General features: G+C 48.7%; 1 protein-coding gene across 20 annotated transcripts in view; it reads right to left on the bottom strand.

The window, feature by feature from the left end:
* Positions 1-3,045: 3,045 nt before the first annotated feature.
* FAM168A (family with sequence similarity 168 member A) overlaps positions 3,046-22,774 on the bottom strand; it is a 185,379-nt gene continuing 165,650 nt past the window's right edge. For 12 of the 20 annotated variants that reach the window (XM_070625911.1, XM_070625915.1, XM_070625916.1 and 9 more), the window contains 5 exons: positions 20,431-20,556; positions 13,599-13,741; positions 11,329-11,503; positions 9,817-9,947; positions 3,046-9,057 (listed from right to left, as the gene is read on the bottom strand). In XM_070625911.1, the coding sequence (XP_070482012.1) occupies positions 9,835-9,947; positions 11,329-11,503; positions 13,599-13,741; positions 20,431-20,556 (557 nt within the window). In that variant the 3' untranslated portion in view covers positions 3,046-9,057; positions 9,817-9,834. Of the gene's footprint in view, positions 9,058-9,792; positions 9,948-11,328; positions 11,504-13,598; positions 13,742-20,430; positions 20,557-22,774 lie in introns of all 20 variants that reach the window. The other 8 variants (XM_070625912.1, XM_070625917.1, XM_070625909.1 and 5 more) reach the window with 2 other exon arrangements.

Raw genomic sequence — 22,774 nt, 5'->3', positions numbered from 1 at the left:
GGAGGGGAAAAGCATGATTGGTCAGCTTGCTCTTGGCCACAGTATGGGGAGTGGAGGAGCTGTGGGAGCAGAGGTTCCACAAGGAAGCTGATGCAGCCATCCAGGCAAAAGATGGTGGAGGCTAGGCTACATGGGTGTGGTGGAGAGAAACAGGGACCCAAGAGATTCCTAGGACAGAACCACTAGGGTTTGGTAATGGGATGTGGGTCAAGGGATTAGGGACAGCTGGGCCAGTAGGGTGGGTAAATAGGAGGAGCAGTCCTGAGGGTACCCGTGATACAGCCCCATGGGATGTCCTAAGGTGTCTTGATGTGAAGGCCTGGAGCACTCAAGAAACAGACCTGGGCTATGGGACTATCTAGAAGTACTCAGGTGGGCCTTTGCACCAGGACTGGACTGGAGGGAACATGTTTCAGGGACAGGGCTCAGGACAGACCCCTGGGCTACTCCAGGGGCACTGCCAAGGAGGTGGGAAGGAAACCAAGACAGCACAGTGTCCGGGAAGCCACGGAAGGACGAGTGTGTGGGGAGCAGTGTGGGTCACAAAGCCAGGCATTGCTGCAGGGTCAGAACTGGAGCATCCCCTGCTTAGTGGACACAGGGACGTGGGAGGTGCAGGACCAGGATTGAGCTCCCTGTGGAAGCCAGACTGTGCCAGGTGACAGCTGGTGGGGCCTTACACTCCAGGGAGAGAGAGTTTTTAGTTAATTCCAGGTTCTGTTTGTGTTTGGTATTTTTTTTAAGATGGAATGGGGGTGAGGCGGGAGACACTTAAACACGAATGGGAAAGAAGCCCAAGGAGAGGCTGAAGAACCAGAAAATGACGCTTGATGGAACCTGGGGAGGTGTGGAAAGCGACAGCCTGTGAGAGTCCCAGGCTTGCTGCAGCTGGGAGAGGGTGGCAGTCATGATGGGACAGCAGGAGGCCCAGCTTCACAGAAGCCATGGTAGGGCCTGGCCGAGTAGCTGCAGAGAAAACACCTGCCCTGAGAGGAAGCTGAGCAGACGTGCCTTGACATTCAACCTCTCCCTGCCTGTCACCTTTCTAGGGTACAAGCTTCTCTCTCGGTGGCTTCTCAGGTGAGCAGGAGAGGGAGGGTACCTCTGAGGACCCAGGAGACAAACCTTCACCTGCTCCAGGAGAGGGGAAGGAAGGACACAGAAGCTGGGCATTAGGAAGAGTTTTCTGGAACACCAAAGGTTGCCAAAGTCTAGAACAAGGTGTCTGTTGTAGGGGACTAGGGGGCATCACCAGTGCACCCAAGGATGTCCTCCCTGGGGCTGCCAGGGTGCACTAGTGTCCCTATTTGCTGGCTGTTCAGTTGCATCTGAGAGTTTGCCTTTTCAAACTTGGCTGTCCTCAGCCATCCACTTGGATGACACAACGGGATGAGGAGACAGTGCCCAGGTGGGTGGGGTGGGAGCCTGAGTCCCTCCCATTCTGGCCTCCTTTCCCAGGGAAGGGTGGACTGTGGTCTCCAGATGCTCTCATCTGGGGTGAGGCACATACAGATGCCAGCCAGGGTGGTGACCGAGGCTGGGTCTGGGCTTCCCAGGCTGGGTAAGGGGCACCCCCATCTCCGTGCTGGGCCCTGGGGTAATAAGTACTGCCCCTCCTCCCTGCTCCTGCCCCATTTCCTGCTTGCTGGAACGTAAGAGAAAGGTAAGGCTCTGGCCTCAGTTGCTTCACCTGTCCCTTGGGGATGTTGAGGCCAGTTCCCAAAAGTGTGGGATGAGGAGCTGAGGGATCATGCAGGGGTGCGTCTGATGCCCTTGGCTTTCAAGGCCCCCACCTTCACCTAGAAGCTTCCGTGGCTTGTCCCAGGCTTGCCCGCTCTAAATGCTGGCAGTCTTGTCAGCTCGTGAGTTCAGGGTGGGCCCAGCTGCTGGCAGGGGTGGGAGCTGGAAGACAGGGTGGGGCCCTGGGCTGACACCCGAGGAGAATTCTGAGCTTGACCTCTCCTCACTCCACCCACAGCCCCTCCCCCACAGGCCAGAATGGTGGGTGCTGGGGCTCAGGTCTGTTGCCTCCCTGCCTGCTCCTGGTCCTTTGCCCTGCCACTGTGACCTGGAGCTGAGTCCTGGGGAAAATCCCTTTCCTGTCCTGAAGACACTGCTGTGACACAGCCCAGCAGTCCCTGTGGCCAGAGGTGCCTTCCCCTCCCACACCTGACAGCTTCCCACTGCACCACAGAACGAGATCCATGTTAGGTGAGGACGGCAGGGAGAACTGAGGAGGGTGCTAGGGGGGCACAGGGTGCAGTGTGGTGAAAAGGGCTGGGGAGTTAGGAGTCCTGGGTTTTAATTACAGCTCTAGGTGAGCCGGGTCACTGAGGTGGGCCTCAGTTTTCTCTCCAGTGGAGGAGATTGAATACTTGGAGGCTGGGAGAGCATGGACTGTAGGGACCAGGCGGTGGGAGGGAATGGTACCCACAATGACCAGACAGAACTTCAGGCCTGGACTAGGGCAGTGGCTTTGCCCAGAGGGGAGACAGATATTTAGGATGTAAAACTGACAGCACTTGATGACCAACTGGATGGAGACCACATGACCTCCCTCGACTGTTGTTCAAACCACCAAGCTCTTCCCTTGGTTCCCCACCTGACAAATTTACCCTTTGGGAAAGCTCGGGGATTGCCTCCTCCAGGGTGGGCAGGAGAATGTGGGACTCGGTACCTCAGTTTTGGAGCCAGACCAATTGTGAGTTCCAACTCTGCCCTCACCAGCTCTGTAACCTTGGCCAAGGTACTTACCCTTCTTAGCTGCCCCGTCTCGAGGACGGGGCTAACAACAGGGCTCACCTCCCATTGTGCTGTGAGGTTTATGAGTTACCCAGCATAAAGCAGCGCGCCGGCCACATGGGGCACTTGGTAGACATCAGCCTTCATCATTCATGGCCTCCCTGTGCGCCTGTGTCACACACCTTAGGATCAAGTATCACACAAGTTTAGGATCAACTTGGGAAGAAGCCCAGGGGACTCACTGGCCCAGGAGGTGGTCTGTGTCTCCCTGCCCCAAGAACCACCAGTCTGGTCACCCTGGACTTTTTTTTTTGGAAACTTTTTTTTTAATAGTTATTGAATGTTCTACAGCTTACAGTAAATATCATAGTTACAAATTCTTGGCTTCAATCTTTCAGAGTGATCACTATCTGATCTTCAAAACAAAACGAAACAAAAACCCAAAAGAATCCAAAACAACAAAACAAAACCAGATTTACACTTCGTACACACAAGCGAGGCCATGGGGCTTTCCAATCTTTACACTCCAGGCTGTGTTTTGAAAACACCTATAAGTTCTTTGATCAAACTACTTGGAAGACACCAGTCAAAGGTTTATTATTATTATTATTATTTTGTTTTTCTTTTTAAAATGTGAGTTCCAATAAAATTTAAAAATTAGATTCCAACCTGTAGATTAAAAGGAATTAAAAAATACAAAATCATATACAACGCTCTCTCACAGGGATGTTACATGCCACGAGAACAGGTTTCTCTGTCATGTGATATGAAACAGGGATGCAGATGCCTTTTAGTCAGGAGATGGGGACAGGCCCTTGGGCCTTTAAAGGTCATTACAGACAACTCCAAGTTGCTAGAGGCCTGGCCTTACCTCCACATGGGTAAGGAGGAGCTTGAGTCCCACCATAGATCCAGACAATCTGGCTGACCCAAGAAGGTGGTCTCTGGGCAGTCCCACTCTTTCCTTGACACTCAGGCATGAGGAGGAAGGCTGGAGCCTGGAGATGCTGGTCTTGTTGGGGTCAGGCCCAAGATGATTTCACCCATTTGACTCCCATGGGCTGGTACTTATCTGCAAAGCTGTTGCATCTTCAGGAAGGAAAATAACCCCTCTACCAGGAGCTGGAATGGGTACCAGGCCTCACTGCAACAGCAAGGATGCCCAGGAACTACAGATGTAGCCATAGGGAAGCAACAGCTCTAGTTTCCCTTTCTGACTTTGTGGCAGCCAGTCCCAACTCCCATGTTCCTCACTTGGCCACTGGGCTGGACTGAACAGCATGCAAGATAGAAAGTACCCCTTGAAGAAACTGAGGGAGTGGGACCCAAGTCTGGCTCAGGCAAGGTTGGCTATGGAATGTTGAAGCTAGCCTGCCGGGAATTTTGAAGGCTGGGTCCTAGAACCATGTAATGCCTAATTTCAGAAACAAGTTTTCTAGGAGAGGGGAACATGGACACGTAAAGCATAAATCCTGCAGCTAGCCTGGCATGCCCATAGGAACCTGAGCTCTCAGAGGCTCAGGTGTGGAATCTGATGTCAGCCTGGCTGGGTTTCCTCTGCTGTGATCCTGCTTTCAGAGATGGGTTGGGCCTGGATCCCCCTGGGGTTGCATACCGGCATGGAGCCTGCTTCTCACCTGCCCACTCCACTGCCCAACCTGCCCTTCTCTGGATTCCCAAGCTTGGCAAGCAGCTGGGGACCGCATACCCTGTAATGATCCAGTGGAACACAGGGTGGAAAAGCAGACCTTCCACCTACTTTCACTCAACTGCAATTGAGGAGAAATGCCGTGGTTACACCTAATGAATGATCCAGCCAGAGTGCTGTGACCAAGACCACACCAAGACAAAGACCCATGCCCTCTAGGCCCTTCTTTGGCCACGGAGCAGAGTCAAGGAATCTGATATGCAGGGCTCCAGGCCTGGCTCGGTCAGTGCCTTGCTGGGACTCTGGCCGAGTTCTGTCTGCACAATGAGGATGCCAGAACTTGGCGACCAAGGGCTCTGCCCTACTTTAATACTCCACGTGATTAATTTCTGAAGGCCACTCGTAACAAAGCAAGCCCCTCCAAAGCAGCACCCCAAGATCTCCGAGACTGGGATACCTCAAACTTGGAACAATCTGGGCATCCAGGGGTAAGAGTTGGGGTGAGGACTAAGGACTGTGCAGTGTCTCTCTAGGTCCTGGTTCTCACCCAGGGGAAAAGCAAGCACAGGGAATGGAGTCAGATCTGCTTTTGGCCATTCAGGGCTACAACCAGGTCCTCTGGAAGTGCCAACTCACTGGATCTGAGCAGTGGGCAGGCTCTCCAAGGCCAAAAAGCAAGTGTGGACAGGCCTCCCAGGGACATGGGTCTTTCAATGGACAGATTCCCAGGGCTGCCCTTGAACATGTCTTCAGTCCTAGGCATCATGACCCCAAAGTGTTTTGTTCAAGTTAGGCCTTTTGTTGCAAATGCTCATCCTCCTGGTGCTGCCTGCTGGATATGCCTCTGGGTCCCCAGGGCCCCTCTAAAAATCTGCTCAGCTGGGAGGACTGAGCTGCTCAGTCTTCCTCTGTTTAAGGACAGAAAGGTAGCCCATCTCTTCTTCATGCCTGCCACTCAGACCCCACTAGGTGCCAGCAGAAAGAGCAGAGTGACCTTTGGCAAGTCTCTTAAGCCTTCTGAGACTTAGTTTTTTCCATCTATAAAATGGGGATTTTGGCAATCAATGTCAAAGTACTTTGTGCATGAAAAAAGCTCTGGCATGTGTGTGTGTCCTTGTTCAATATTTAGGGAGGGAGATATGCACTTTAGGGTCATTGCCAGGAGACAGAGAGAGGAGCAGCAGCAACTGTCCTGTCTCATGGGGAAGAAATAAAATTTTCAAAATGTGGTAGAAAGATTGTTTCAGGCTCTCACCACTTGAGGGCACTCCAGTTTCCAGACTCCAGCTTCCTAGGCCCCAGGCTAATGAGGAGAGGGAGTCAGGTAAACATGGGGGAAGCCAAGAGGGTTGGCTGGTGATTGGAACCATTTGTACCCCTAACCCTGGCCACCAAACTTGTGGTACTGGGAGAGGCAGTGGAGTGGGGTAGAGAGAGGAGTTTGCATGCTGGTGCCAGCACTGCAGCTCACTATGTCCGGCTGGCACACTCCTTGTCCTCTCTGGCTTGCTGGCCTTCCTACAATGACAGGGCCCTTCCAGCTCTGACCCTCCGTCCAACTTGACCACTGGGCCATCTAGCATCTTTGGATGATACCTATCGTACCTCCCTACAGGCACGGTGATCCTACCAGGTATGTTCATCCCACCAGAGGCACACCACTGCCCCTGCTCTCCTGGGCTCAGTCCCTTTGCAGTGACTCCCCAAGCTTGGCCAGGCTTGTGGATGTCCATCAAAGCAAGAGGCTGAGGCCAGCTGAACTGGGGCTCCGGTGCTCCTACTGAAAAAGGGTGCTGGGCGTGGGCTCTTCTAGACCACAGCCTCTCTGTGCCTCGTTTTTGCCTTGGGGCCTGTCTTTGATCTTGAATGACATGCTAGGGCTAAGAGAGGGTGCAGAGCACAGATGGTTCAGTCCAAGAGCCTGTGTGTGGAGTCAGACTGGCGGGAAAGAGAGAGCAGACAGACTGGGATTCAAGTGGCTTAGCCACTTATGAGCAAGTCACTTTGCTTTTCTGAGTCTCAGTTTCTTCATGGATCAAATGGGAGGAACAATCTATCTCACAAGGTTAAACCAGGGATGGATGTGAAATTGCTTCGTGAACTGTGAGGTACTAAATGTTAGTTTTTACTTACTGGTGTAGAAAGCACAACAGTCACAAGGTCATCCCTAGGTCTCCTCCTTTTCCCCTCCTCTCTGGTTCTACCCTAGCCCACCTGGAGGTAGCACAGTTCAGGGAAGCCTGTCGGGATACCAGCATTGTGCTCACTCTGAGGATGTTCCCTTTCCTTCTAGAACCGATTTCCTCACTTGTCAAATGGGTGTAATAACACGGACCCCGTCTCTCTCTCAGAGCCAGTAAATTAAAGGCTGTGAAGTGCTCTGAAATCTATGAAGCACCTGACAAATGCAAAGGTTTCCTAATATAATTATTATTATCATTATTATTATTTTGGCATTTTCCAAACATGTATGACATAATCTAAAACAACCTTCACTCACTCTTACAAAACCAGAGAGTAGGAGGAGGTATTTGGACAAAATGGATTAACACTGGAAAACTTTCTGTTGTTTTAAAACAAAACCTCTTCAGCACCCCAGAGCAGACCACAGAACAGCTGGGTTTCTCCTTACTGGTCTTGCAGTTCCCTGGAAGGCCAAGAAGATGGGCCCCCAAGTCCTAGCTCTGGGCCAAGGATGCTGATGGTCTTTGACCTCCTGGGAACAGCCAGACAGGTCCTGCTGGCCCAAGGGTTTCCTGATTTTTTCCTCCTTTAGGGAGACATGGGAGGTAGGGGTAGGGGTATGTTTGCATGAATTTAAAATGAAAAGAGTTATTTAAAAGTCCCAAATATTATCAATGATCTCATTTTGTACAGTAAATGTTCCTGCATCCCCCCAGAGGGGCTGCTGGCCCAGCCAAGCGGTGGGGCCAGGGGGGCAGTGCTCGGCAACCCAGCTCCTGGCTGAGACTAGGGGGCCTCCTGACCCAGGGGTCCTCCTTCTCCCAGGAGAGCCCATGTCTCCTGGGCCTCATCCTCATGCTCCTTTCCTCTCAAGACGAGGGGCTGCTGTCCTAACAGCATGGACTCTCCTTTTTAGCCAGCCCATCTGCTCCTTCTCCTAGGGCTGGAGTCAGGTATAGGACAAAAGTTTCAGATGTCTTCACAGAATTTCCAAATGTTATTTCTTCATTTGAAACTTCTGTTTCTGCCATCTGCCCCCATGTGACCTCTGCCTAGTCTTCAACCCCCATCTTTGAAGTGAGTGGAGGAAAAGAGCAGAAACCAAAGCCCAGAGCTCACCAGGTGGGGCGCTGCTGACTTAATTTTTACAAAACTAAGCCGATTCATCTGATCCATTCCTCAGTAAATTTTGGGCAACATGCCCCTAGGTAGGAAGGCTGCATTTAATGCTAATTTACTGCGAGGTCTAGGGAAGTCCTTTTCTGTTCTCTGGGCCTCAGCTTCCTCATCTGTCAAATAGGGGAATGGATGAGATGATTGCTAAGGTCCCTTCAGTTCCATGAGGCTATGAAATGTTTATTGCTATTGCTTTTCCTTCACTATCCTGACCCTCCGAGCTGCCAGCACCCACCTGGAATGTGGTTCCTTCACTTTGGCCATGAATGGCACAAGGTAACCAAGAGCTTGGCATGCCTGCCTGCCCACAGACAGACAGGTGAGCCCTGGCATTACGAAGGGCAGAGGGAAGGGAGAGAATACTATAGGTTCCCACTCTAATCAGGAGGAAGCTCCTCATCAGAGTGGGTCCATGAGGGCTCAGAAGCCAAGGTCTGGATTACACAGGGCACCTGGCCTTCCAAGGCTTTGGGAGGCTGGGAGCCCACCACCCTGCAGCTGCTTGGCAGGTCTGAGGTCAAAATCACCTTCTGAGGAAGTGCCAGGTCAGTTAACATCACCGTGCAAATCAGAGGGTCCAGGCCCAGACAGTTTGGCCAGAGACCTTACAAACCAAAGCCAGCAAGCAAGCACCTCTCTCCCCTCTTCTCTCTTCCTTCCCCCCACCCCCCCCCCAAGTTTTCCCAAAGAAAGAATCTGGTTTTCCCAGGTTCTCACCTGGGGTATTAAGCTGCTATGAACACTCCTACCTAATCAGGGGGTTTGGTTCTTGGTCTGTTACGATGGTTCTCAGAAGACATTTCGTTTGTGTCAAGACACAATAATGTCCTAAACTAATCGTGCTTGAGAAAATCAAAAAAGAAACAATCCCCCAGAGATGTGGCCTGCTCAACAGTTCTGAGTTCCTACCCTGGACCCGAGGGCCACATCTGTTATGCTCTTCAAAGGAAATTGTGCCTTCAGCTGAACCACTGCAATAAACCCCACTCTCTGCCTGCAACTAGACTGGGATCCCCGGGGACTGGGTACTTTGGGACGGGAAGAGCAGAGAGGATGTGCCTGGTCAGGTAGGAGGAGGGGGTCGAGCCAGAGAGGCAGTGGCTAAGAGGGTGATAGTGGGGAGAGGCAGGAGATTAGAAAAAGCAGCTTTTACAAAAACCAAAAATAAAAACCAAAACCATTAAGATGCATAAAGTGACCCTTGCACTTCCGTTGTCTCTTCTTGCAAATAGAGGTGGTGCTGCTAGGGAACTGCTCCAGCACCTGTGTAAGACTTGAGTAGTTGCATACAATGTGTGACTCCAGATCTGGGGGAGGAATGGGAAAGCCGTTAGTCACAGTGATATTCCCGAGGCCACTTCAGGAAGCCACTGAACCCTTTCCCTCACTTTGGGAGCCCTAAGTGGAGCCCTGTGTGCCTTCTCACTGGAGCCACCTGCTTCCCTACCAGTGTGAAGAGACCCTGGCGGAGGTGGAGGGGCAGGGGTGATGAGGAGGTAGGGCAGAGGATTTCGAAGGGACATCCCCAGAGCCCTGTGGTTCACTGGCACTGCCTCAGGAGCTGCTGAAAGCAGTAAGGAAGCTGGGGGTGGGGGTCGGCCCAAGGTCTCCACCTGGCCCCAGTCAGAGCCAACATCTGATTGTGGTAAGATTTCATTTGAAGAATGGGGCCCACAGTTAAAAGAAGTCTGAAGACCATTCGGTAAAGAGCATAGAATTCAGTACCAGAGGACTGGAGGTCCAAGTCCCAGCTTAATTTTTACTGGTTTAAGTGACGCTCGTCACCTAATACCTAAATCTGATTAAATTAGCTGATCACTAAAATACAGCTAATGATTCTTATTTCACAGAGCTACTGTAAGGATTGAGATAACATATAAAGTATCTAGAATATATATAAAGTATCAGCTATTATTAAGAGTGATATTACTGAACTTGGAGCAAGAAAGCAACTGGTATTGTCACCTGCCCCCTGCTGACACCTGTGCTTCAGACCAAGCCAGGGGCTTTGAGGCAGTTCCAGTATTCAGTGACCCTCTTACCTCTCCCGCCCCGGCCCCACTCACTTGCATGGGCTGCAGGCTTTACCAGTGCGGGGGCACGTAGCTGTACGCAGGGGTCCCTTGGGCCCTGTATGTTGGCATGGAGACAGGGTGTGCCCCAATCGCGGTGTGCTGGGGTGCAGTCAGCAGGGTTCCTGAGCAACCAGAAAGAGATTAAACCTGATGAGGCCGTCCCAAGGCACTGGGACGAAAAGGATGAAGCCATGGTCTTGACAGCTGCTCCTCCCTGGGCCACACCTCCCCACCTGCTCATGAAATGCTGCCCACCCTTCCCCACCTTGCCAGGCTTCATCTCCTTCAGGAAAGGTTTTCTGATGCTCCAGGACAGAGTCAATCACGCTTCTTCAGTGGCCTCCTCCTAATCTTCTCTGTATGCTCCTCTTATTGCACAAACATCATACGGAGTGGTAATTGTTGGTTTATGTGGTCACGTTTCCCACCAACCTAGCTGTTCCTAAAGGCAGGGCTCTGGTCCGATCTATCGGTAACTGGTCCCCAGGACCTGAACAACAAAGCTGGCACGGAGCAGATGTTCAATACTTGCTGACCTTATCTGGGGAATGAGAGGCCTCAACAACCCCTTACGTTAGGGGCAGAATAAAATCCCAACTCCCACCTCTCCCCCAACTCAATCTGCTTGTTCTCTCTTCTCTCAGAAGGTGACCCAGTGGATTCTCTAAAAGTTGGGTCTCTAAAGGTTATTCATAGCCCTCTTGCCTTCTCATGCTCTCTTTTTGAATGTCAGCTCATCCAAAGACTTCCCTAAACCTGCTCTTCCTCTGTTGTCTCTCCCCATCCCCAGCCTCAAGGTTCCTGAAGGGCAAGGCTCTGATTTCTGGAGTAAGCCAGAAACGGAGAAAGGGTCTTCCTGGACTCCTGCTTCTCCCATGCCTTACAATCACTGGACAGGTCCTTAAGCTCCTCCCTGCTAAATAAGATTGCCCAATGCCCTCCTTTCTGGAACCCTGCTGCTACCTGAGTCCTAGCATCATCATCTCTCCTCTAAACTATAGCCTCCCCACTGACCCCCCGCTTCCAGCCTCTCCCTATCTGATCCTGCCTCCACTTGCAGCCAGAGAGAATGTTTAAACCAAACCTGATCCCTCTGCTTAAACCCCTTTGTTAGCTCCCCGTTACCTAAAGTTATTCACCACTCTTCACCACTTTATCTTTGTTGACTGCTCCGGCCACCCTTCCAACTCCATAGGCCTATTTTCTAAGTGTCTTGGACCATTTGCCTTCTGTGAACATGCCACACTCATGTCTGCCTGGCCTTTTCCCTCTTTCATCTCTCTGGTTAGCCTCTGTTCACCCTTTATGGCCTAGCTCAATATGCCCTCCTTGGTGCAATCTTCCTCATACCCGTGGACAGATTTAGAGGGTACTTCCTCTGGGTTCCCAGAACCTCTTGGCACAGGATTTCTCATGCTACAGCTGATTCCATGACTGTGTTCTCTACTCTGTTATGAGTTCCTGGAGGAGGCAGATGGACACTGACACAGACGCTGCCCTCACCTGCTGACATCGCCATGGTGGTGCCAGCCACCATGCCCATGGCCACGCCGTTGGTCCTGGGGGCAGCGACAGGCGCTGGGTAGATGGCAGAGGGAATGCTGTTGGGCTGGACGACCGTGGTGTGGTGGATGACGTGGGGTTGGGCAGCGTACACCGGCTGTGTATAGTAGGCTCCCTGGGGGAAAGAGGCTGAGGTCACACAGGCTTTTGGAAGAGGTGGGGTGGGATATGGAGAGGAGGAGAGGAGAGGGGAGCTTGTCCTTCCCAGATCCTAAGGGATGGGGTTAGAGAAGCACTGGCCCAGGGACACACGTCTGGGTGCCAGCTGGGACTCTGCTTCTCTCTTACTACATGACTGCATGGATAGTTCAGTGCTGGGCTCAGCTCTGGTCTGAAAAATAAGGCTCCAACCGTGTCCTGCCTTGGTCCTAGGGCTGCCATTATGATCTAATGGGGTAGGAGCTCTACTCCCTTAACCTTGATCCTAGCATTTTAAAATGTCTGTATCTGGGGCCGGCCTGGTGGCGCAGCAGTTAAGTGTGCACATTCTGCTTCAGTGGTCTGGAGTTTGCCGGTTCAGATCCCAGGTGCGGACATGGCACCGTTTGACAAGCCATGCTGTGGTAGGCGTCTCACGTATAAAGTAGAGGAAGATGGGCATGGATGTTAGCTCAGGGCCAGTCTTCCTCAGCAAAACGAGGAGGATTGGCAGCAGATGTTAGCTCAGAGCTAATCTTCCTCAAAAAAAAAAAAAAAAAGTCTGTAGTCTGTATCTTATTGCAATGTGCTTCTATAAGCTGCCTAAAATGTAAAGGGAGTGACCACAATCAATAGTGAAGAAGGATGTGGATGGGGCTGGTGGACACTGAGTACCGTGTGCATATACATGGAGGATTGCTAGTGGGACTATCATAGTGGTGCGAATGCTTCCAGTCTACATACTGGAAAAACGTCACAAATGCAGAGCATTTCCCCACGTGTCTCTTAGTATCTATTTCCCTTTACGCAAAAAGGTTGAAGATGGAGTCAACAGTTTGAGGTGACTTCCCACTGCCTGCAGCACATGGCTGCTTCCTGCTGCCACAGCCCACAGGCCTGCTGACTTGGGACAGAGTAGACAGGGACCCCTGGATCATCTTAATCCAGAGCTTTTCAATGTTTCTCCTAACTAATGACAAGAACCTTAGAATGTCCATTTGTAACCTCAGAGGTCTGATAGCATAGTGCAAAACTACCTACCACGAACAAGAAAAACTTATCTCAAGCCTATTGTTTCATCTTTTAAAAGTTTTACATTCTACTCTACAATATAGCTGTTTTTTATTCTTTTAATTTATTTTTAAAATTTTTTTTTGAGGAAGATTAGCTCTGAGCTAACATCTGCTGCCAATCCTTCTCTTTTTGCTGAGGAAGACTGGCCCTGAGCTAACATCCTTGCCCATCTTCCTGAACTTTATATGTGGGATGCCTACCACAGCATGGCTTGACAAGGGGTGCCATGTCTGCCCCTGGGATCCGAACTGGCGAACCCCAGGCCACCGAAGCGGAACACACACACTTAACTGCTGCGCTACTGGGCTGGCCCCTATAGCTGTTTTTTAAACTAAAAAAGTATTCTCCTCACTACTTAAACTTCTCGTAAAATTGTCACTCCAGAAAAATGTGCCACATGTAGCTGGAGCCTCATCTGGTCCCAGTCTCACAGCCATCCCCTCGGAGTCAGCACAGTCTCTAGTTGAAGGAGCCCAGATGGGGGCACGAAGGCACAGAGAGAGGAAATAACTTTGCCCAGGGTCATCCAGGGAACTGGTGGTAGAGCCTGGGCACTTACTCCTCCTTACTCAGCTCACAAACTTTAGGAAGGAAGGGTAGATGCCGCGGGTAGGGAGAGAAGCCCAAGACATATGGGGTCTCATCCTGACTCAACCAGTAGCTCCCTGTGTGATCTTGGACAAGTCACTCCCCTCTCTGGCTCTCAGCTTCCCCACTTGTATTAAAAGGAGTTGAGCTAGGTGATCTCCAGGGCCCCTGCCCCTCTGATATTCTGGGCTCCGTTAACCAGAATGACTTTGTGTGTCACCCCTCCAGGGGCTGAGGTAGAGTAGGAGAATGTGTAGACTGCAGGGATATTGTTCCAATGACATAACAGTGACAGCTGGCCAGATCCATGAACTCTCCTTCCCTCTCTTCCTCACCCACCCCCACCCCACCCAGGCTGGTGGCTCATTTACCTGCAGAAGAGGTGGGCCCAGGCTTCTATGTGCACCTACCTGGGCATACAGATTCTGCTGGGGGTAGGCACTTCTGATTGGATACATGGCCGTCTGATAGGGGTTGGGTGATGGGGAGTAGGGGGGCGGAGCAGTATTACTCTGGGTTGGCGGGACCTTGTATGGTGTCCCCGCAGTATATCCTGTACCAAGGCAATAAGAGAGACTTCCAGTTAGTTGGCAGAACAGCATTGTTGGAAGGTAGTAGGTCCCAGTCACGACTCCCTAGACAAGGATGGGCTGAATCCAGGCTGGAAACACAGATGAGAACAGACAGAGGACAGGGCTCCACCCAGAGAGCCCTGGCCCCAGAGGCAGCTCCCTCAGTCCTGGTGCACAGGGCTGCATGTGTGATTCTGGCATCTTTTATTTCTCTGGGTCTCAGGGCTCTGACCTATAAAATAAGAGGCTGGAACCAGATGATCTCTTAAGGGACCCTTGCAGCTTGGACAGTCTGGAAGTCTGAGCTATGTGCCATGACACAGGCAAGTACACACAGACGGGAGACCTTCAATCCGCTCGCTCTTTATCGCACTCCATCTTGCCTTTCTGTCTCTTCACTTAGCACCCCAGGGTATCTTCTGCTGCCATATCTGTCTTTCTGTCGTGCTTTTCCCCTTAGCCTCTCTTTCTTTTTCTCCTATTATCCTCCCTTTTTGACTCCCTTTACCATGTTCCCCTTCCTCCCTGCCAAATTTTAAGGTGGAATCCCATAAAAGTCGTCATTCAGAGATCCTCATCTTTTGGGATGCTGAAAAGGTTTGCTCTACAGAGCTGGCTTTTCCTCCCCTCCTGGGGCTTGGGGGAGGCCACCACTGCCTGAGGGCCTGATGTCAGGGATCACAAAGGTTCACATTGACCTGGAATCCAGGCCAAGTCAGCACCTCAGCAGGATGGACAAAAGCTGGGGCTGGGGCTGAGAAGTCAGGCCCCAAGAAGTTCTCAATCAGCCATTCAAATAAATTGTGCTGCCTTTGAATCTTCTGGAAAAGAGAGTCAGATCTTATGTTCACAGGAAAAACTTGAAACATGAATCACTCAGGAACAAGACTGTGTCCTTACAGAATCACAAAATGGGATGATTCTATGGAACCCAAATATCATCAAGTGACCCCAACTCTCTCACTTTACACAAAGGGATCCTGGGGCCCAGAAAGGGCAAGTCTTTTTAGGAACTTCTCCTTCTTCCCGAGTTGAAGAGACAGTGCCTGAGGGGCCTGGCTTTGGAGTTCTAATGGAGTGTTGCTGAGCCTTCTTCCCTGTGGTCCTCATTCTGGCTTGGTCTGGCTGACACACCACCAGACTTCTCTGGGCCTCAGGTCTTTCATCTACAAGATGCTCACCAAGAACCCTTTCAGCAACATTGTGCTGTTTCTGCAAGAAGGGACCGAAGGCAGAGTGGAGAAGGTACTTTATTGGAAGAGAAGAGATCTTGGCTTCAGTCTGTGGTTTCCTCCAATTGCTATGACTATTGCTAAGTCTCTGGGCCTTAGTTTCTTATTTTGTAAAATCATAAGTCTAAGAATGAAGATTTCTTCTGAACTAAAATCTCATTGTTCTAAAGACCCTGAGTCTCTTCTACCGTAACCTTAAGTAAAAGAAAGCTGCCATATGGTCACAAATCTTTCTCACTCCACACCACAGCTTTGGCTTGGCACCTCTCTGCCCCTGATGAGGTACTCAGTAGGATATGAGAGCTGCTGTTTAGTCACCACAAAAGGCACCAAAAAGTGTCCTGTCCTCTCCCCTGGAATCATGTCATTTATCCTTCCACCTGCAGATCCATAGTTTATCCCAGGAGAAATTGGTTTGGTGGACAAATATGTTTGGGAAATAAGGAGCAATGAGGATAGAGTGAAAAGAATAATCGATAAGAATTAGAAACTAACTGGAAGTGGAGGTGCAAGTCAGTTGAGGGAGAAGTTTAGAGCAGACCCCTCCCAGTTTCTAGACTGTGGAGCTAAGCATGAGATGTGCTCATAGGAGGAGACGCAAACACTGTGGGGGAAGACACAGAGTCTAGGTTTGCAGACATCCAGAAGGAGCGGTCTGATGGGTACTCCACCTTGGAGACACAATTTACCTGTCTGTAAAACAAAGGGGGTTCTCACGATGGGAATGTCCTATGAGTGTTCAATAGACTATGATTCTGAGTAATCTTAATTGTTGTTGAGTCAACAGAAGCAGCAGCAGCAATGTAAAATCGAGACAAATAGGTTTGTCTGTTTTTTATTCTATGACCCTGAGAAGTTTTTAAATGATAGGACAAACTGTGAATCTCCAAGATAGGGATATGCAGGAAACTTTTTCCAAATTGAGTTTACCACAGAATCTTTCATTCACACTATTAACATTTAAAACAAAACAAACTACAGTTATGTGTAATTGCAGCTTGTTTTGGTAAATAAAGTTTTTTGTGTAACACGACCACACCCATTCATTTACATATTGACTATGGCAGCTTTCCTGGTACAATGGTAGTTAATGCCAGAGACCATATGGCCTGAAAAGCCTAAACTATTTATTATCTGGCCCTTTACAGGAAAAGCTTGCTGATTCCAGATTTAAAGGAATAAAGCAAGGTATGGGGAGTCCTGCCAGAGTGGAGAGCCTTTCTCTTCCAGGCAGGAGGGCAGGAGATCCTGAATGCCCAGATGCCTGACTCTCAAAGCTAACCAGCACAGAGCAGTGGTTGTGAGTAGTCTGGAGCCCGAGCCTGCTGTTTCATAGCTGTAGAATCCATCAGTCTCCTCATCTGTAAAATGGGGATAATAACAGTACCTACTGCGTAGGGTCACTGTGATCAGGACATTAACTAATAATTGCAAAGCCCTCAGAACAGTGCCTGACACATTAAAAGCACTTCACAAAGGTCAGCTATTATTTTTCTCTGTCTCTCACTGTACAGAGAGATAGGAAGCTTCCTGTCCTGGGGGTGTGCGAGCAGAGACTCGTCTGAAAGACTACAGTAGATAGTTTAAACTATGACTTCTATGATGCGATCCAACTCGGAGCACAGACTAGAGGATTCTAAGATTCTAAAATTCTATGTTTTAAAATGCCATAATTTTATGATTCTTTAAAGTTAACAAGTCAACAATGCTGGTGACTTTCCTTTATGCTCCCTGAGAATGTGCTCTGGAATTTTTAATCCCCTGGGAAGCCTGCACTACCCGCTCTATGCCACAAAGACAACCATCTTACAAAGTGTTCAGATCATCCCTCTGAGGAAAATCAAAAGCCTTCAAGAGACTGCAGTAGAATTTGGTTTCTACATCTAAGAATAACCTTGTCTGAGAATGTTTCCCTTTCTTCATGTTATGAAGTAAGACACACACATACTCAGCATACAAATCAGCAGCCAAAACACCCTGAGCAGCCAAAAAGATGATGCTGCAGAAGAAGGCCTTGTCTGCTTGAGAAGGAAGAAGTGGAGTTGCAGAGCTAGAATAGATCTCAGCAGTCATTAAGACCAACACACATGTTGCACAGACAAGATAACGAATAGAGGGAGAGAGGGAGGGAGGGAGAGAAAGAGAGAGAGAGAGAGAGAGAGAGAGAGAGAGAGAGAGAGAACAACTGTTTGAGGACCCAGGAGTCAGTGTTCCTTCCTCTAACTACAGGGCTTCTCAAGGTGACCATTTATGTCAGGAGGCTGAAAGGTGACCACTTATGTCAGGAGGCTGCAGGAGCTGCCCTGGGTCCCCATCCTGGGCTCTGTCAGTGAGTCAGGTCAATTCTCTCAAGGAATACCCTCATTTGGACTAGAAAATAACAAAGGACCTTTGCAGTCCTGAGATTCTAAGTCTCTTAGTATGTCAGTGAAACTTTTATGAGGAAATCATTGCAGAGGACTTTCCACAACTGACTGGTGGTCCTGTCCACACCCTTGAGGATCACTGCAAATTCCCCTGAGACTGTAGCCTGAGCTACCTTGGATGTCACAATATTCAGGGTTTATTACTTTGTGCATCTAAATAAAAGAAGCTGTTGAGCTTGATGCAAAAAAAAAAAAAAAACCACTTGTGGATTTTGCTCAAACAAATTCAGACTCAACTCACTCACTGGAGGCCTGGCTCTCCTGAAAGGATTTCTACCTAGGTCTGATTCAGGACTTTGGAATGCTATGCTTTAAGGACCTTAGAGACTTGCACTGAACCTTCTCCATTTCAGATGAAGAACCTGGAGCCCAAAGGGGCAGCAACTTTCCCAAATTACACAGCAAATCAGTGCAGAGCTGGGCCCAGAGCTCAGGGCTTACTATGCCCTGGTTAGAGCTCCTTTGTGAGTTATGGGTCTCTGCAGTGCAATCTTGGGCATTTGGTATAGTGGCCTTTGTGTTCCCATTTCACTAAAGGCAATATCATGAGAGAAAAAAGGAATCCGATCACAGAAGTCCCAGCTCTGCCTTATGAAAGAAGCTTTGTTTACGATGCGCTGTTCTTTCTCTCAGGTTCCTAACCATAATTTTAGGCTCCATCAAACAGGATAATAAAGAGAGTGTGTACATTAGCAAGATAAAATCTTTTCAGCCTTCTCTTCAATCCTTCTGCACCGTCATAAATCTTTTTCAGTTGTAGAGCCCCTACCACCTTCAAAGCCATTGATCCTCACATAAAGGATGCCTTTTAGACTAATTGGTTTATTGACCATCAGATTTATATGTCTCGACAAAGCTCTATGTCTGATTCTTGCCTTAACCCCCAAGTCTCCTTGTTGGTAGCCGAACAAGAAAGTGCTGAGTAAGTAGGAGGGAGACCTAATGACAAACAGGCTTAGCAAGTGTTGGTGAAATTGAACTGAATTTGTTAAAGTGCCCTGAATTTCTGTGGTATTAGAAGTGCCAAAATCTGTGTGTCTGGAAGCACCCTGGTGTACGTAGGAGGGTCAGTCGACCTCACATCTATGTAAAAATTGCACAGGTTCATACATTACTTGCTTAAAAGAGACGGGGTACATTCTGGTCCTTTCCAGGGACTGTAATAGCCTGTGAGAGGACAGTGGGATGTAGCTACTGGACATTTCAACAGGACTTCAAGGAGATTTCCACAGAGTAGAAGGTAAGGCCTTCTAATATTCAAACTTTCTCACTGTGGAAAGGGTTGCCTCTGGAGGGAATGAGTGCCCCACACCTGGAGATGTGTGAGCAAAGGCTAGTTGGCAAACTACTAGTCAAGGCAGCTAGAGAAGAGGTCCCTGCCAGGGTGGAGGACACTGAGTACACAGCACCAAGGTAAGAGAATCAGGAGTCTAATAGCTAGAGAGAACCTTAAAGATGACCTAGTCCAGCCCCCTCATTTTACAGTTGGAAAAACCAAGGTCCAAAGCATGGACATAAATTATCCAAGGTTACATAGAACCAAGTCTAGAATTCAACACTTTCGGTTTTCCACTCCAGGTCTCTTTCTGCTACGTTACAGTGGCTGTGTCTATAAGCATCTACATCCATATGTGTAGCTAAAAGAGAGAATATGCATGTATAAGTCCATTTACATATCTAATTCACAGGTATCTGGAAAAACTCCCTACTGCTGCCATCCCTCTCTTAAAGAAGAAATCTCATGAAAAAAGTCAGTAACAGAAACTTAACCTGGTGGTATCTTTTTCTAGCTGTGCTGCTTACTAGTTGGATGATAGTGGGTGCATTACCTTTTGAGCCCCAGCTTTCAAACTGGAATAAAAATTCACCCAAATCATAGGACTATAGTGTAGATTAAATGAGAAGGTAATTATGAAAACATATTCTCAAAAAGGTGAGAGTTATGTTGTATAAACATAAATTGATGTTAACATCTAGGGGCAAAGATAACTAAGGAGAAAATAACATTGGGTATTTAAAAGAAAAGAAAAAACAATGTATTCTTCTAATCTACTTACTTAATAGATTAATAATTTGCTGAACCACACACCACTGGGCCTAGTCTGCAACATCCCTCTAAGGGCTTGTCCAGCCCCTGCTGGTACAACTTAAGAGACAGGCGCACATCACATTCAAAGCCAGACATTCTCTTTTGGACAGCTCCAATAAAGTACAAGGTTTTTCCTTATACAGAGTCAAAATGCCATTCTAATTTCAAAACACTGGTCCTCATTTTACCCAGTGGAGCCATTTTGTGTTAAAAATCAGATGTGAAGGTGAAACCATTAGTCGCCCCACTCAAGATGAACCTCAAGATGAATGTCACCAATCTGACTGGGCAGATGGTTTCTCTCCTCCCTGAGGACTCCATGTACATACCTTGCTCCCATAGTGTAGCTTCCACTAGGGCAGTGTTTCTCACACTAGGGGCAATTTTGTCCCCCTGCCAGGGGATATTTAGCAATGTTTAGAGACATTTTTGACTGTCATAATGAGAGTTTGCTACTGGCATCCAGTGGGTAGAGGCGAGGGATGCTGCTAAGCATCCTACAATGCACAGGACAGCTCCCCACAACAAAAAATTATCTGGTCCAGATGTCCATAGTGCCAAGGCTGAGAAATACTGTGCTAGCTGGAGGAGGTCTCTCTGTCCAAAGGTCCACAGGCCTTCAAATGTGTCCTCTGTCCTTTCCCTTGAATGCAGTAACAACCATTCCCTCATCAAACTTTTTGGCCAGGTGAGTACTTCCTTCTCCTTCCCTCACTGCTTTGTGTCTCCCCAAAGCTGGGTATATGATCAAAGAGGATGACCTTTCCGGAATGAGGAGGGCCAATTTTTTGCATGGGTAGGAGAACCTCTTAAAATAGTGTCTTGTAAATGTCAGTTTTACAAGTTCCCTTTCCTTTCTTCCTAAGAGACAAATAAGTCCCAACCAAGGGGAACAAGGAAAGGAGGAGACAGGCTGTATTTACTGAAAGCCGCAGAGGATGCTTGGTAAGTTCGGTTCTCGGTCCCGGTGTCCACTGGGAGGTGGAAGGTGCCTTCAGTGCCACAGGAAGACGAGTTCTGTGGCCAGGCCTGTTTCATCAGCAGAGTTGCTTAAGGGAAGACACAAGAATGGCATTAGGCAGAAATAAGAAGTGGGCACCACCAATCACAGACACAAAGCAAGGGTCTTGTGCTGGACGGAAACATATAACCCAAGGGGCCCTGTTCAGACACACAGGATGGTCCAGCTTTTCTGAGATGGGTGAGTGGTTGAGGGGAGTGCCAAAGTGAGGTTCCAAATGATTTGAAACTGAGGAAATCTGAGCTTATAATAATTAGGAGAGTCAGGATTTTCTACCCACTAATGAAACCACAAAGATGCCTATAAATACTGCCTTCTACTGCCTAACATTCTGGCCTAAGGCTCTGGGATGTTCCTTAGTCACTTTCTCATTAATGTGTAGCAACTTGGAGCCTTTGACTATTTATTGGGCCAGATCAACTGAGTACTCTTTTTTTATGCCTGAAATCTCATCTGGAGGTGTATTTAATAAGTTACTTGCAAAGAGAGACCCAAAAATAATTACCACATGACATGAACCTTGCTGGACTGCCATCTCTTCTAAAGGGACTGAGTTTTGGCAGCGCAGAAAGCACAGTGGGGTACTCCCTGCTAACTCCTTCTCCTGTACACCCAGCTGGGACCAGATAGACATACCTCTTGCACACCCTTTATACCTTCTGCTGAGGTGCTACTGGTGCCCCATCATGAGATATCTCCTCACGAATTAGAGATGATCTTTGGGCCATTAAGAAAGTAAATGTCAAACTTGGGGTAGGTGTGAAATGAGATGATGCTCAGTTTGAAGGAAATCTGTAGAGACTTCCCAGGCTGACCCACAGCTCAGCTTGAGAAATTTGAAGGATGATGCTTCATATGTTCTAGAAGTGGGGAGTGACTCAAAAAACTTACCTTCATGGTATCCTGCGGGGAAGGAGAGAGGAAATAGAGTTTCAAAGGGGGAAAATGCCTAACTTTTTAGCTATTTCCCTTGATATACTTCCAAACACTAGAGGAGAAACGTTCTTGACCCAAATTTCTACTTTTATGGTAAAAAGAATTACTTTAACAGTACCTTTTTCACTCAAATAAGGTCTTGGGAGTCATGGATATGGGGTGTTTTAAAGTATATAAGTAGGAGGTGGGTTGCATTGGCAATAGCCAGATATACGTGAAACATTTTAACAAGGGGCTAAGGTAAGACAGGGTGGTAGGAGAAGAAAGTATGCCTATACACTCTAATTCCACCAGGACAAGGATAGTCCACCTCCAGAGAGATCCCATAGCCCCCTCTGGCTGTCAGGCTAATAGGTAATACCTCTGGTTCCTTCAGTCATGGAAGTACAGGGGCCAGAGAAGAAGGTCAAGGACTCTGCTGTTTTTGCTGAACCACGGCTAGAAGTGTAGTTGTTCTGGACTGACCCTGTGCTTGCATTAATGGCCCGCAATACATACAGCAGAAGCTGAGAAATGAGAAGGAAATCATGGGCAGGAAAGTGACACTAAAAGGAGAATTCTGGCAGAAGAAATGCAGACCCAGCAGAATTCCATGCAGAGTCCAGGGCCTTTGCTGGACATCCAGACATGGCTCTGCAGACAATGCAGGAGGAGGGCAATCTGTTTTAAACAATTATCTTGGGTTTCTTTTCCTGGGGAGGTAGGGGTAAGGGTGGGGATTAATAAACAATCCAATTAGCACTGAAAAATCTTATCAAGAGGTCTCCAAATTTAGAACCTGCCACTCCATGTGGCTGGAAAGCCCTGGCCACCCAAAACAACTCCCTAAAAAGTGAAACAAGTAGCTCTGAGAAGTCACATAGAGCAAGCCCATGCCCTCAAGACCCCATAGGGACTCCACCAGGAAGCAGGAGGCCTGAATTTGGCTGCAGAGAATTTGGAGGTCTTGTTCCGGTCCAGTTGTTTCCCCAAGTGGTGCACACTTTACCACAATTCTCATCATAGGCCAAAAGTCTGACATTAGCCTGAAGGACTGTGTGACAATTTAAGTAAGTAAATCAAAATTAACCAAAGAGTGACTGAGGCCTACAGTGCGCTCAGCACTGAGGGGAGCGCCACGGTGGACAGGAACACACGTGGGTCATGGTCACCGCACACAAGGTACTCATGGTCTAGCTGGGGATGCAACACAGCCACACGCCAACCAGAGAGTGAACAAGACAGCATTGCACACAGTAAAATAAGGTTCCAGATTAACCAGGAAAGAAGCAAGTGCGACTGTGCCTTTGATTATGTCTTTCCCTAGATCA

This window comes from Equus przewalskii, chromosome 6, assembly GCF_037783145.1.
Source record: "Equus przewalskii isolate Varuska chromosome 6, EquPr2, whole genome shotgun sequence".
NCBI lineage: Eukaryota > Metazoa > Chordata > Mammalia > Perissodactyla > Equidae > Equus > Equus przewalskii.
This window is presented reverse-complemented; position numbering and strand designations above follow the sequence as displayed.